The following is a 16,247-nucleotide window of genomic DNA, read 5'->3' as shown; positions in this document are numbered from 1 at the left end:
GTGAAATGGGTTTAAAGGGTTTTGTGATATATCTCCAAACTAGTTTGAGACCCATAAAAAAAATAATGTTTAATAATTAAGTGAAACACAAAAAAAAATAAACTTACGCATATTAAGAGATGAATGTTGTATAGTAGTGATTAAAACAATTTAAATATTTACTATCAAATAATAAATGGTAAGAAAGGATAATTTAGATTTAGTTGGTTTTAAATTGTGAGGATTAATGTGAGAGTGACAAGTGGCAAACCATTGTAGGCTTTTATTAGAACGTATAGATATATTGGTGACAAGAAAAATTCATTTTGTCCGGAGCCGAACCGAATCAAGCCGAGCTCGACTTTGATTAAAATAAGACTCGGGCTCAGCTCATTTAACTTTAGAGGGTTTGAGCTCAAGTTCGACTTCTAAGTAGTTTTTAAGTTTGAGTTCAACTTGTTGATGAAATATTAATTATAATCATTTAATTTGTTTTTTCGATATCAATTTAGGTATACTTTTACATAATTTTATGCGTAGCAATAGTTATTATTGAAATATATTAAATAAAAAGTTGGTTTAGGCCCGGGAGTCGGCTTGTGCTTGATATGTGAAGCTCGTGCTCGAGCTTGCTGATTTAAAGAGCCTCAATAAGAGCTTGAGTTTGTTTAAGATTGGCTGCATAATATGAATGAATTGTTTGATTATATATTTGTGTTCGGTTAAAGCTAAAATTAACAAACGTGTGCATGTTCCCATTCGCTTTCGTTCGGTTCATTCATAAATTAGAATTAGAATTACAACATTATTATAACATGTTGCAATGTTTATATGATATATTTTATATATTTAAATAAACATACAAAAATTTAAGTTATTTTTATAACATTTTTATTTTTTATATTATAACTTATTACATAAATTTTATTATAACATTGTAATTTATTATAAAAGTATTATATTATTCATTATATTATATAAAGTTTGTTATAACATTATAACGTATTATAAAAAATTATTATATAAAAGTTTATTTTATTTTTGTAACTTGTTATTTTCATTTTAAAATGTTTAAAAATTTAATAATGCTAATAAATACAAATTATGTCGGTGCATCCAAATAGTTTGGTTAGATTATTCGAAGTTTAGGCTGATTATGCGAAGTTTAGTTGGTCTGCCGTTTTTTTAAGTTTAGTCGGATGGCAGGCAATTCGATGGTTCTCGAGTTGTCATTTTTTAACTAGTTTTCCCTTTTCAAATAATGCTTACTTTTCCTCTCCCGATCCTTTGTCTTGAGTAGGTGATGTGAGATGAGTGATTATAGGTATTTGTTGGTTAAAATTACAAACATATGATTTGGATAAAAATTGATTATTAAAAGAATGTAAAAAATCATGATAATAAGAAAATATATGTATTCGTAAAATGTTTGTACAAATGAAGAGAAAATAAGTATTTTTTACGGGTGGGGGCACGCTTTGGTTTCATCATCGCCTCATCGGGCACACCGGTTAAACCTCCAAAGGCACCCCTAGCAAATCAGCAAACTCGATTGGTTAGTCAATTAGGCTTCATGAACCCGGATTAGTTATGATGAATGAAATTATTGTGTGTGTATGAAATAATTAGGTTTCATAAACCCGAATTAATTAAGATGCATGAAATAATGTGACTGGTTGGAACACATTGGTTTCATCTTCAAAAACGCCTCTACCAATTTGGTAAACTTTTAGGTGCTTTTGTAAAAGAAAATGATGTTAATTGGATGATATGAATAGAGTCGAGTTTTAAAAGTGTTCTTTTGTGTGGCCTCACTCCCTAGTAACTAAAGAATAGTGGAAATATGATGTTCATATTGTGGGTGTTTATATCCCTTAAAACAGTTGTGGGTGGGTGGGGGGGGGGGGATGGTCTAAGCAACAGCTTTGTAACCAATAAAACTGATGTTCATACTAACACATAAAACTATGTTAAACGCATTATTATTTGCTCACGTGGATTATTTACTTTGATGCAAATAGGTAATTTCATAACTTTTGTATTACACCAACCCTAAAATATAATCATAACTAGTTAAACGTACTACTAATCAATCGAAGTTGCCATATTCAAACAATTAACAGGCTGGAGATAATCCATTGTTCAATAAAACAGGCACCGTTAGATAAGTAAATCCAACAGCGAGGGGTCCTTATTTCTGTTTAAACATCGCATTTGAATTCAAATGTAAGCAAATGTGACACGCTGAAAACTTTAATATATTCGAAAACTTATATAAAGTTGTGAACCTAGACCAACACTAAAAAACCGAAAAATATTTTGGTGCCCGACTCAATCCAGCAAGAAGAAAAACATAATTTCAAAACAATCTTAGCATAAGTAGAATACCAAAATCCAAAATCAACATCTACCAACAAAAGAACTCCTACAAGAGTTGTATCCTAAGTTATGCTATGTAGTTGGTTGTGAAGAAGTGATGCATAGTCACGGTGCTGAGTATCGGTTGGAGGATGCAAATCAAATGCATACACAACTGCCATTGATGCCAACATTGGCTTTTTAGTACCAACCCCATCAGGCACTTTCCCGAAGCTGTATTTTTCAAATGCAAATGATTCACTAAGGTAAAAAAAGCTCTCTCTTCCAAGACTTTCAACCTGCAATCATACATAATATGCACTTCTTTTAGGTTTTCAAATCCAAAATTACTTATTAATCACTTGACTCTGGTTGTGTTTTATCTCAAACGGTTAAAACGAGTATAATGAAAAATTATTAAAATAAAAAAAAACGAATCAAAGGGACAAAAGGGAGAAAGATGTATTGATACCTGCAGTTGAGCGAATCGGAGGTTGTTGATAACGAGAACAACTTGGACTTCATACAAAGCATCACCCAGCATACGGATAGCAAGATACTCAAAAAACATTTTAATGATTCCCTTTTGTTCCTCCCAGTTCTCCATATTACCAAACTTAGGAATCCAAACAGCACACTTGCCTTTTTTCCATGGGATTGATTTATTAGCAGCTTTAGAAATGATAGTCCCGTGTGGATGAGAAAGTCCCCACAATACCTTTAAATCTTGCAAAAACGGGACATTTGAAGATTGAACTGCGGATGTAGTGCATACTATAGAAGACGGCCTATAAACACTGGCAAAACTTGTGGAGAACTTAAAATCAAAGTCATCGAATATAAGAATGCGACCGTCATCTGGATCAGGAAACAAACTTAAAAGAAGAGAAGCGTCAGCAGGTGCATCATCTGCTGCACACGATTCATGTTGAGTGATTGGTAAAGAGAGCTGGTTTGAACTATGAGAGTAAAAACATGAATTTCCGTTTCTGTAACCCTGTAGATGTACTTATTATCAGTTTATTAACAAAGACCGTGCTTAAGATTAACTTATCAAAACCGTTGTTTTAGAAGGTGAAAGGTGGTGTATACCTGTAACGATAAGAAGAATTTACAAACGGGCCTTTTAGCTTCAAATGAATGAGAATATAAGCACAGGCCTCCCTTATTGCATGTGCCATTGATAAAGAATTTACATATAGAAGCTTCTGGACCATTATAAGAAAATGAATTCTGGATTTGCTGTTTGCCAATTGAGTCATCCAGATAACACATCCTTATCTGCTCAACATTACAGAAAAAAATGAATAAAAACAGTAGCTGAATGACACTTGAAGCAAAACTTTAACTACCTCTTTGATTGAGCTGGCCAATCTAAAAGCAACCTCGTTCTTATTTAAGCTGTTTGCACCCACAAAGGGTAAAGATGTACATTTCTTTGTTTCATAAATGGGATTGATGTCATCGTTTGTAGCAAGAGGGTCAGAATCGTCATTGTGTTCAACTGTAATAAAACATTTGTGCTGAAATTTATTGGGCTCGTAGTAAGACGGTAGACCATTTGAGGTTGCTAGAAAATCCGGGCGGAATCTATGCACAGAATGAAGAATGTCCTCATCTGCAGTTATTACAATTACTCCACATTAGCATATATTCATATACAAGTAAAGAAGGCACTCTCATAATTTACTAATCAGTGGGTCCTTGGGTTATTTATATTTTCAAATGGGTCAAATTATTTTTAAACGAAATCATACATATATCGGCGACATGCTGGAGTGATGACTGAACAAGATTGTGGTACAAACACCACTCGTATTCACTCTTCAAAGACGTAATTTGGGTGTTTGCTGTCTCATTAAACTTTAAAAGGTGTTTTAACCGCTCCAGACGAATATTATCCTTCATGATGTAAAGTACATGTCATCCAATCTATTCAAAACACATATATTTAATATAAAAAAAGGATAGATCATGTCACCATTATGTACCTTGAAAGTATGTTGCCAAAACTGAAAGGCACAAAAATTTGCCATGTATATCACTTCCCTCCTACCCATTAAACCAGTGAGCTTACCATCTTGATTATAGTAGTGATCGGTGAACTTAGAAAACTGTAAATTTAGACAAAAATACATCAGTAATCTACCAGATCAACTGTTGAATCACAATTTTGAAGTTCATGAGAACCAATATTAGTACCAGTGCTTCTTGTCCAAAGGGACGGGTGATTGGTAAAGGTTGGGTGTCCATTAAGATCCCAATAATAATGCCTTCACGTAGCATTCCAGCTTCAGCAAACTTTAGAATAAGCATAGAAGCATCAAAGGACAAAGCAAAGCTGGAAAGCAAAGCTGGAAAGCAAACTTCCATAAAAGGTTGGCTCAAAACGACCTCTTTGCGTTGTTTTCTCTAAAGCATGAACATGAACAAGTATTTATAGTGCATCGTCAACAACTTCAGGTCTTGGTGGATCCATAACTTTCTGCAATAAGACTGAAATTCACCAGTAAATTAGTTTAGAATCAATAGATGAAAAATTCCCAACGCGTTAATAAATGGGTCGAGTTATAATTTATCTTAAACAGGTCAAATGGGCAAAAAGTAAAAAAGTTAGAGAAAACTGAAATCTGTAAACCTACCTAAAAGTAAATTTGAAAAATATCAGCTTACAAAAAATAGATTATTAATGTATTCCCTCCATCCTAAAATATTGCCCACAAACCAAAAAAAATAATCAATTTAAGATGGTGCAGTTAATGCTATTTGTGGTTAGTAGAATCTTTCAATTTGCACACTCCAGTGACTTATAAAAATAAGTCACTGATAACTTCAAAATAGACACACACAGATGCTTACCCTTTGGGTCATTGATAGTTCTTGATTCAGCACAAGTAGTAAGAAGCACTTGTTGCCTTAATGATAACTTCAAAATAGACGGTTCTTCAAATTTCTCTAATTGGCCAAAAAATGGTTCAGTTACAAGTCGAAATACTTCACCATCACAAGTGCGGCCTGTTCTCCCTCGCCTTTGCTCAGCCTATAACATGCAACATGGAAATATTAAATTTTAACCAAGCTTGTGAAAGAAAAGTAAGAACTATGTTTGTGGCTTTAGCGTCATCAAGCCATTTGGGTTATAGGGATTTACACAAATACCAAATGAGAATTGGAATAAACATTGATTATTGATTTCGTACCACAAAATACTTTAATTTGAAAGTGAACATTACACGATTCAGAAAGCTATCCAGGAATTTGATATATGAAACCTACAAAGTACAAACTACTAATTACCTGAGATTCGGATACCCAAACAATCTCTGCTGATTCAGCTTTCCTATTTGCATCCCAGTACACTTGTAGAGATCTGCATGAATCAATCACATAGGCAACTTTTGGTATTGTTACAGAAGATTCTGCAATGTTTGTTGCCAGTATCACCTGCTCCAAGAAGAATGTTTCAGAAGAAAGTGAAGAATGATTAGAATTTTTTCTGTACACAAATGACTGCAATATATTTGGGTGATCTTTATGACAGTGATTATGTCATACTGAATAATCAGAATCATATAATCAACCGTGAGAATATGAGATACAGAAAATAGCGTTTGGACGAGCTTTTGAAGTCCTAATTAGGGATAGTGTATGCAGGTGTCACTCAAATATTTAGTTCCTTTCATCAAGGTCATCCATGTGTCAAAACAGCTTTATAGGCCGCCCAACTTCGTTTATACCAACTCTGGCCAAATTTAAGCAGGAAATTTAGAAAAATGCTGCTAACTTCAAAAAATTATAAAAGCATAAATAACAAAATACCGGTTATCTCCCTCTTTTAAATGCTATTTCCCGTTACTAAAAGTTATTTAAAAGGGTATAGATGGCTCACATTTCATATAATATTTACATTATTTTAAAATTTTAATGTTCAGAGCATTTTTGCCAATTCACATTTTTTTGGCATAACTTTGGCCGGATTGGCATAAACAAAAGCAAATGTATACTTGGATGGCCTTAATATAAAATTTAAAAGGTTAAGTTCAACAGGTTATAAACGGTTGTAATGGGTTTGGCAGGCTGAATAAAGCATTTATACTATTAAAAAACTTAATTTTAATTTTAAATGGGTTAGTGGCTGTGTTGATACGTTTAGCCACAACCCTAAGCCATTTAATTTTGTGCTATGTCTGTGTCGTGGCAAATCCCCATCCTAATTATTTGAGCATCCTAATTGAAATATGAATATCCAAACAAAAAAAATCCATAATTTGTGACTTTCAGTCAACAAAACAAGATAATTAGTTCCAAAACTCAAAAACAAACGGCCGTTAATACACAAACATGAAAAGTAAAAAGGCAAACCTTCCTATGAGACTTCGAAATTCTCATGGTATTAAGAGCTTGCTCTGCGTCAATGCTACTATGTAAGATGTGAATTTCAAAAGTACTGCTAACACAAATCAAATCAAGCCATTGTTGCTCCAGTGCATAATAAGTTGGAAGAAATATCAAAATGCTTTTCTCCATATCTGGTTCATATTTATGAATATGCAATACCAGATTATGTATAAGCTTGTGAACTTCTCGATTCATAGTTGCTTCAGATGAATCTGGGCTTGGTCCAGAACAGTATTTAAAAGATAGAGACTCTGAACTCATGCCAAGAATTTCAGCCACCTGTTTTACACACACAAAAAAGAAAAAAGAAAGATTAAACATACACAATACATATACCACAATAACTTACAAAAGTTGCAAGAATTATTCATAAAATCCGGTACCAACACTCATCAACATGACAGTTTTTTGAAACGCGGATTTTAAACCAAAACCTTCTATTTATTGCATAGCATACCTGTTAAGACTCTTTCTTTATGTTTGTTGTGCTTCTAACAATAGACTATAATGTATTCTATCTCTATTCATAACTTTTCCTGAAATCTCAATCTTGCAACCTAGACATAAAAAACTCTTCATAAATTGTAGATAAACAGTAAAGATTATCTGTTTTCGCAAACAAGTCCCAAAAAAAGGATTGAAAAAATGAATCCTTGCAGATCACGGCAATGTTGCATATTTGTAGTTTCAGACTTTCAGTCATCTGATAACCAAAGGTATAAGCACGATTATAATAAAAGAAACACAGTTTCCTCCTGTGAAAACAAATAATCTTTACTTTTTATATACATTTATGAAGAGTCTGTTATGCTTGGGTTGCGGAATTGAGATTTCAGGGAAGGTATAAATAAAGAGAACACATTTAAAGTCTAAAATTAGAAATGCAACATACATAAAAAGAGCCTTATTAGGCATGCTATGCAATAAATATAAGAGTGCGTTTGTTATAAGGGTTTTGGCTTGAAAAATATGTTTTTGGAAGTGTTGCATCTTGTTTGGTCTTAGGATATGAGTTTGGAAAAACCCATTCCATTTCGATCGAAACCTGCAATGCAGTAACTGCTCGCAACTAAGGTTGGTTACTTTATAAATTCTACATTGGAAATAAGTTTTTTTTCGTTTGTTTATCAAGTAATGAAACTACCTGCTCAAGATATGAAACTCTTCTCTGGTACAAAGTATGCTTCTCAGAGCTGGGAATTCCTAAAACTTCAACCCTTTCACCTCGACCAAGATCTCTAAAATACTCCTTGTATCTTGTAATATCAGCAGTGGCAGACATCAACACCACCCTAAAAATGCAACAATGCAAGAAAAATGGTTAAAATGACAAAAATGTAAGCAAAAAATAAGAGAAAAGGCAAAATGAAAGAAACAAATATGCTAACCTTAGCCCACTATTTTTTATTAGAAACTGCTTCACGCATACAAGAACGAGATCCGACTCAACGGATCTTTCATGCACTTCATCAAGTATGATAACCTTGTACTTTAGAGCACTCATTCCTTTTCCACGCATTTCCTCCAGCAAAACTCCAGCAGTTTTGAATGATTTTCGAGCTGTAACATTAGAACATAAGGGTTTAACGATTATTATAAAGATCAAGTGGCACAAAAACTATTGATGCAACCAATAAAAAAACATTGGTGTAAACAACTATTAGTGAAGAAAAAGAGAGAAGGGGAATTTTAATTAAATTTTAAGGTTTACTCATAACTAAAGTGACAAATTTGTTCATTAAGACATGAATGCATGTGGCTAACATGCAAACAACTATCACGAGAAAACTAGACCATATCCTAGGTAAAATTCCTTATATTCTTGCTCAAGAAAAATAAGACCTACAAAAGCAAACTATGGTCAGCCTAGGGTCAACAACAACTACTGTTAACCATCCTGAAGCAAAGTAGCAAATTACAACCCAACCCAATTTTAAATGAAAATGAAGACGATCTCACAGCAGTAACAACATGAAACATAAAACGGATAGATAAAGCAGGATTATAGTATTGTGAGTACCTGGCAGACATAACTTTGGAGTGGCCTATGTGATATCCAACCTCACCCCCTATTACACAGTTCCGAGCTGCAGCCACCATTTTAGCAACTGCCACCACAGCAAATCTCCTTGGTTGTGTGCATAATATTGGTTCAATATTTGCTTCGAGTAAAAACTGAGGAACTTGTGAGCTCTTCCCTTGATTATTGATTATTGAAAAAGAATATAACCAGCATAAGTCAAATTTTAAGCTCTTGCAGACTTACAGTAGAGAAAATACATTATATAATCAGAACTTGAAGTTAGAATCATAAACACAGGTTCCATAAAACTGTAAAGTCTCTTAAGACACAAGCTCATCAATATAGAAACTTTTTTGATGTGTTGTGAGTTTTTGAGCCAGCCTCAGCATATAGATTGTGGTGTCAAGGGAAACAACATTTCAGAAGGAAACTAGTGTTAATTTTAAAGTAATATAATAAAAGCTGTTCTATTTAACACAAGTGTTCTACAACTGTAATTGCTATTTCAGTATACCTAGTATTCAAGAATATGAATAACACTGATAAACTTCGATAAATGCCTCTTACAAGAAAGTTCATATGTATACTTATCGCCTGACAAACAAACAGTTTCATACCAATGTAGCATTTCTTAATATGGATAGTTCAACGAATAACAAGCCAGATATTATTGCAATGTTTCTTTCTATAAGTGGGTTTCCAAATAACTTCGATAGAAAATATTATGTGCGCCTCTATGAAGCAACTAAGGAATATGAATCTTTCATTTAAGAACACCGGTATTAGAAAAATGGAAGTTGTAACCAATTTCACTTTAGAGGACATGAAATAGTTTCAAACTATAAGACAAGCTTCCAAAAGGATGCGCTAAAACAATTCTAAAGTAACTGTATTATATCTAACAAAGAAGAGGCAACTTTAAATCAATTAACCACGGTAAAAAAGAAAAAAGAGATAACAATGAGTTGGACGGATGATGAGATGATTTATAACCAAACTAAATCACAAAGGGCTGCATACAACTTTTTCCTTCTCGTGGTCAGTAAATGAGACAGAAAAAGGAGCTGGTTAAACCACGAAAAGTAACTTTAATTAATTGTGTATAACGAGGTTACATAGGGCCTCCATATAAGGAGAATAATATCATAGTTGGATAACTTCTAGATACTTATGACCGTTTTTTGTTTTTCGACAAGATCCCTTGGCGGTGAGTGGGCGATTTTCTAGACTTTCGATCACCCTGTGAACCATACGCTACTATGGTTGGTGTTTCAAAGAGCAAGTTGTTTCGGCGATTAGGGTTTCCGACAGCTAGCGTGAGTAGTTGTTATGAGCGGCAGCTAGGGTTCATGTGCTGGCAACTAGGGTTTAGTAGGAACTTGTCTTTAATACCAAAATACAGTTAAACCAAAAGGAATAATTGTATATTGATCGTGTGGATAATAGGGTTACATAGTGGTTCTATATACAAAGAGGGTTACACTTGGACACTTTCTACATATGATAATTACATAACTAGTATAATGGGGCTCGTTTTCTCTTCATCGACTATCGAAGCAAACAATAACTTCATGAACGAACAAAGAGAATGGAGGGCTAAAAGAGCAGACAATAAAAGGATTTTTGTGACATTTGGGCCCTCATACCAACCAATATTGTAAGCATTGCCAACAAAGGAGACTACCCATCCTAGAATTAGCCCCGTCAAGCACGCTTAAATGTGGATTCTCATGCCATCCGCAATCAATACACCCAAAACAAATTGACAGTATCTAGAATTAAGCATTCCTTATAAACACAGTGGGTGTAATTTGCTTAGGTGTTACAAACATTGATTTCAAGGAACCTCATTCTCAACTCAACATTGTAATGAGTCGAGTCACTAACTCACCATAATACAGATGTATGATATTAACAAACACGCTGTTAGTGCTAATTACAAGCTTAATGTCCTTAAAACAGTCCATCAAGTAATCCATGATTTCATTCACCTTTAACTCCCCTGCATGTCAACTTATTACACTTCTCAGCAGCTACTTTAAACATATATAACTAATTCTCAAACATAAAAACACGAGTACACAACGCATGCCACACAGATTATAGACCGAGCCATCACAACAAAAATCCACTTCCCAATCAATACATCCCAATGCACTTCGAACACTGCTTGTTATAAGCTCGTAAAGTAAACCTAAAAACTATTCACGGTAAACGGAACCCTAGCCGTAGACAGATACCTCTAAACACAGTCTAATAACCAATTTAATTAACTATACCATGCCTAAACTCTAATAATTAAATCACAACACAAAAGCATTAACAATCATTCTACTTATACGTACATTATAAATGCCGTCACCGCGCCACGTAACCGATATAATTCTCCCTAATGAGGCAAAAACTTACTGCTATGAGTTCAAATCAACGTAAAAGGTCAAACCGAGTCTTCGTAACAGTCAACTCAGTCAATTATACCGAAAAACTAGACATAATAAAATAATATTAATATAAATGTTATTGATACCGCAGCCGGTTTCACCGACGATGAGAGTGACGCGACTCTCCATTATCTTCTCTACAATTTTGCTCCGGAGAGACGTGATAGGTAGGTTACTGAAATTATCAGACGACGGTGATGATAATGACGTCGATGATGATGATGACGGCGAGTGGTTGGTTATGGAAATCGACGGTAGCTCCTCCATCGCGTAAAACCCTGGGTGTGTGTGAGTGAAAGGTGATTGGTGTGTTGGTGTGTACGTATATGTATGTATATATGATGAGCTGGGCCCGGACTAAAGTTGCCGCGGCGTCTATGTGGCTGTGTCGTTTGTACACGACTCTGACGGATGGCTTGACTTGGTGTGGCCCAAGTCAATATTGTCAAGACACTAAAGTAAGTAATATATGCCCTTTCAAAATAATATAATTTAAAGTTTAGAGGTGCGTTAACATGTAATTATTGTTTAATGTATATTAGGTGTGCAAAAGACAGACAAGGTTAAAAGGTTAAAATCGTTAAGTTAAATTCTCAACCTTAAAACGTTCTGGTTAAAAACCTAAAACGTCAGGCTTAAATCCTGATAAATTCAAGGTTAAAACACATCAATCAAAACTCAAAATTGATCGATTGAAGCTTCAACTTGATGATTAATTGGATCAGTTTTAAGGTTAACTTATCAATTAGGTTCAACAATTTCAATTTTAGTTGGAAATTGATCAACTGACACGTGAACAACGATCGATGGTAGTACGAAGAGGACGGTGCTCATGATGGTAGACGATTGTCACGACTGTGGACAGGTGGACTTTGACGGGATGGTAAGGGCGGTGGACGATGAACATATCGCGTAGTTGTGATTTTAGGGTTAGCGTGTTTTTGAAATCAATGGTTAAGTGTGTCGCGTACGTAATGTACGATAACGGATTATTGTATTTGATCATTTATCTTAAAGTTTAAACCATGATATTAAAATATTGTTCCTTGATCTTTCTATGAGACTTCAACAATGGAATAACATTTTCTCAAAATGAATTGGTCAGGTTCAAAGTCATTTTGACATTTTTTCTTTTCTAGTTTCTCTTTTTCGAAAAAGAATCTTGAAAGGTTGTGTAATGACTACTCTTATATCGAAGTAAGGGATGGACATTTACCAGATAATGATAATAGACATTATAGACATTTATTGACATCCTAAAAAACTAATTTCATCTCAAATGTTAATTGAATCTAGAAAACTATTTTGAAAACATTCAGTAATATGATATATTAGTAAGTATGTGTCTCTTTACTCGTCAATTTTGTATGATACACAATTTTGTATATTTTGCATTTGGATTAGCAGTATCTCATGATTAAACTCATTTATGATTTTGTATATAAACTGGCTTGTCGGAGTTGGCTCCACACACTCTTACTTGATTGTTGGAAAATGAATCACACGTCTCGAGCTTAACGACAGAAATAAAGTGGAGATAATAATCCCTTGTGTAGATTTAGGTATAGTTGGATGACGTTATCTATGAGACCTGAAGAGGTAGGTCCCAGCAGAGACCAGTTGGTCCCGCAAGACTCACCTTGAACAGAGACGTCTGCGCAAAGGCCATCTGCTCCCGCAGGACCCACCATGCTCATAGAATCTTACGCGCAGTACGCAAGCTGTACACGCAGGGAAAGCCTCCCAATGGTGAAGTACCCCGCCTGTTCCCGCAGTTGCGGATACAAGCCATCAGGGAAGGCTACCCGCAGACAGCAGGGCTACACGCACAAGGCAATAGCTACTTCAGTAGTCACGTGAAGGAATGAGCAAGGCGGGAACAATCCCGCCAAAATGAGCCAGTCCGTATGATTCTGAAAGATCTTTTGTACTATACCTACCAAGGTATGGGTAGGACAGACGATCTGACCAGAACAACCCATGAGCCAATCACAGGGTGACAGCTCACCGACAACAGTACGAGGAGGAGCACCCTCTAGTACTGTTTGTCACTATTAGCCGCTGCCTACTCACCAACTCTTACTGAGGGGCGTGCGTAGCCTACAGTTGGTAGAATAGTGTTACTGTTGGCCGTAACCTATTCACCAACCAGCATGGCCTGCGTATAATCCACAGTATGTGGGACGTGCATAATCTACAGTTGGTGGAATAGTGCAGCCGACTTTGTTACTGTTGGCCGTAACCTATCCACCAACTAGTATGGCCTGTGCATAATCCACTGTTGGTAGAACAGGAATACTATTCAGCCGGCTGTACCTTCTAGGAAACCTACCTTCGGCTATAAATACTACAACATCTTGGAATGGTAAGATCATCTGCTATCCAGTTATCTAGCAATCTCTTAATATACACTTATATTCAGAGCAATCTAGTCTGATTCTCACGCCGGAGGGTGGTCACAAGGAGGAACCCCCCCCCCTTCTCAGTGACGAGCTTACGGTGTTTGTTTTGCAGGTCCCTTGAAGAACAACCATCTCTGTTGGACCTCATTCTCGTGGGAAACATTACTTAACCCCCAGATTATCTATAATCTGTCCAGGGTTCACTTAGTGTTTCTTCATTGGCGCCATCCGTGCATAAAAGCTAGAACTATTTTAGTTTTTTCACAATTTCTGAAGAAATGATTAACGTTACTCCGGTCCAAAGGCCAGTAACCGACCAAGAAACCCCGGTAACAACCCCAGCAACTGGGGGGAACACCGGCGGTTATACAATGCTTACGAACACTACCCCCGACTACCCAAGCCGGGGCAAGTGCAGTAAATATTCCACTGGGGTTCACCGATACCCAGCTGGAAAAACGAACGAAGGTCCCTCGCCAAACACTAGATCAAGTGAAGGCGTGGGCCGAAGCACGGCAAAGAGAATTCCAAGCCGAATTGGATGAACGCTTGCGTTCAGTTCAACAGGCTGACGAATTCGCCAGTACTCGCCAACACCTCAATATGAGCAGTGACTGCGAGTACTCAGACGACGAGTTGGAGTCCGATACCGACGCAAACCCTCGCCATAAGGCGAAAGGGAAGCGTAAGGAAACGGACGTCCAACCAAAAAGGAATTTTGGGGAAGCTTTTAAACCAATCGCGGAGAGAAACCCGCGTGACTTCTCCAAAACCTTTAGACCAACTGCTACAAATGCAGGAAAGTCAAAATTCGCAAGGGACATTGCGGAAGCAATCGCCCCGAGAAGTGCCAAACAAATGTCCAACATTGGCACTTATGATGGTCTATCCGACCCAGACGACCATTTGAACAGGTTCATTGCGGGGGCTACCGTCAGCAACTGGACGGAACCCACGTGGTGCTACATGTTCCAGATGACTCTGGTCGGAGCGGCCAGGGCATGGTTCGATCGTTTACCGATCCACCACATATATGACTGGGCGGACTTTCAGAACAAGTTCAGCCAGCACTTCAGCCAACAGAGGAAGTACACTGAAGAGTAGTGGACGATCCTCAACTGCGTGAGAGAGGAGGATGAATCTTTACTAGACTTCATCACTCGCTTCAACTCCAAAAAGCTAAGTCTCGGCAACATAAGTGAGGATCTGGTTCGCGCCGCCTTCATCAAAGGCGCCGAATACCCAGAACTTATCCGCATATTGACGGGTAAGGATGGCATGCCATCAACATGGGATGCCATCATGACGGCGGCAAAGCGCTTTGCCGAGACGGAAAAGCAACTGGGAAGGGATCTTCCCCAGAGTACACACCTCTACACGCAGAGGACAAGAGAAAACAATGTCCGGATCGCCCGGCAGAACAAAAAGAGGAGGCTAGGTATTTGGCAGTCAAGGGTAAACTTTGACACCTCATCCAGCTCTCGCCCTCTTGTTGGCGGAAGGGACAACACACACCCTTCAAACCGAAAACACCGGTGGACGCCACTCACGAAGAGCGTCACGGAGATATTTGCCACGGAAAAATTGCCATGGCCAAAAGCCCCATTGATCCGGCAGAAACCTAATGCGGATCAAAGCAAATCCTGTGATTTCCACGGGACAAAGGGTCATGGTACTGAAGAGTGCACATCCTTGAAGGATATTATTGAGACATTTGTCAAGGATGGAAGACTTGCACATCTCGTGGCATCAATCAGGAAGGGAGGAAGGAATGACAACCGGTACAGAGGTAACGGACGAAAGCCCGTCGACATCAGCATCAACATGGTTCATGGCAAGGTCAGAGGAAGAAAAAGACGAGTGACAGAACCATGCGCGTGGAAGGAAGCTGAGGTGCGCTTCCCGCGAGTGCCAGGAGGCCCCAGCAAAGAAGGCCCCATCGTCATCAGAAGCCAGCTGGGGCATTACATCACTTCCCGCACTCTTGCTGACAACGGCGCTTCGTCGACAGTGATGTACATGCAGTTCTTTGATAAGCTGGATGATGAAGACAAAGAACGCTTGGAAACGGTCTACGCTTCAATGGAAGGGTTTGACGGCAGTACAGAAACCCCCCTGGGTATCCTATCTTTCCCCGTTACTCTTACTGATGGGAATCATTCACGCACAGAAGACGTGGATTTTGTCGTGATGAAAAAGCCACACCACACGTACGACATCCTATTCGGAAGAGACGGGATGGCAAGATTCAACGCCGTGGTATCTTCAGTCCACGGCATGATGGGATGGTCAACAGCTGAGGGTGTAGCGATGATCACTGGCATTCCCCAGGTATGCATCGCATCTGTCTCATCTAAACCCAAACCGAAAAAGGCTAAACCAACCATCACCGAACAGGAAAAATGGGCCTTCAATGGCAAATACCCCGACCAGGCCGTTACCATTGGACCAACAATCGTTGATCCCACCCGCACCCTACTCAAACGCTTACTGCAGAAAAACGCTGACATCTTTGCGTGGGCACCAGCTGACATGACTGGTGTACCCCGAAGTAAGGCGGAGCATAAGCTCAAGTGCGATCCGGCTGTTACGCCAGTAGTACAAAAGCGCAGAGTAATGGGGCCTGAACAAACTAACGCGTGTAGA

General features: G+C 37.6%; 2 protein-coding genes across 2 annotated transcripts; both read right to left on the bottom strand.

Moving 5' to 3' along the window:
- Window positions 1-2,420: 2,420 nt before the first annotated feature.
- Window positions 2,421-4,710, bottom strand: LOC143539079 (DExH-box ATP-dependent RNA helicase DExH8-like). Its single transcript, XM_077032499.1, has 7 exons — window positions 4,540-4,710; window positions 4,329-4,451; window positions 4,095-4,239; window positions 3,690-3,955; window positions 3,430-3,618; window positions 2,810-3,334; window positions 2,421-2,636 (listed from the first exon to the last, which is right to left on the bottom strand). Exons 1-7 carry the CDS (start codon window positions 4,708-4,710, stop codon window positions 2,421-2,423), a joined length of 1,635 nt encoding a protein of 544 aa, XP_076888614.1.
- Window positions 4,711-4,774: 64 nt separating this feature from the next.
- LOC143539078 (DExH-box ATP-dependent RNA helicase DExH8-like) lies at window positions 4,775-11,466 on the bottom strand. Its single transcript, XM_077032498.1, has 8 exons — window positions 11,286-11,466; window positions 8,655-8,933; window positions 8,124-8,295; window positions 7,880-8,027; window positions 6,700-7,014; window positions 5,635-5,781; window positions 5,197-5,377; window positions 4,775-4,833 (listed from the first exon to the last, which is right to left on the bottom strand). Exons 1-8 carry the CDS (start codon window positions 11,464-11,466, stop codon window positions 4,775-4,777), a joined length of 1,482 nt encoding a protein of 493 aa, XP_076888613.1.
- Between the last annotated feature and the right edge of the window lie 4,781 nt (window positions 11,467-16,247).

The sequence above is a fragment of the Bidens hawaiensis genome, unplaced genomic scaffold (genome assembly GCF_021521415.1).
Source record: "Bidens hawaiensis isolate Kalapana, Puna unplaced genomic scaffold, B.hawaiensis_p1.1 tig00011793_1, whole genome shotgun sequence".
Taxonomy (NCBI): domain Eukaryota; kingdom Viridiplantae; phylum Streptophyta; class Magnoliopsida; order Asterales; family Asteraceae; genus Bidens; species Bidens hawaiensis.
This window is presented reverse-complemented; position numbering and strand designations above follow the sequence as displayed.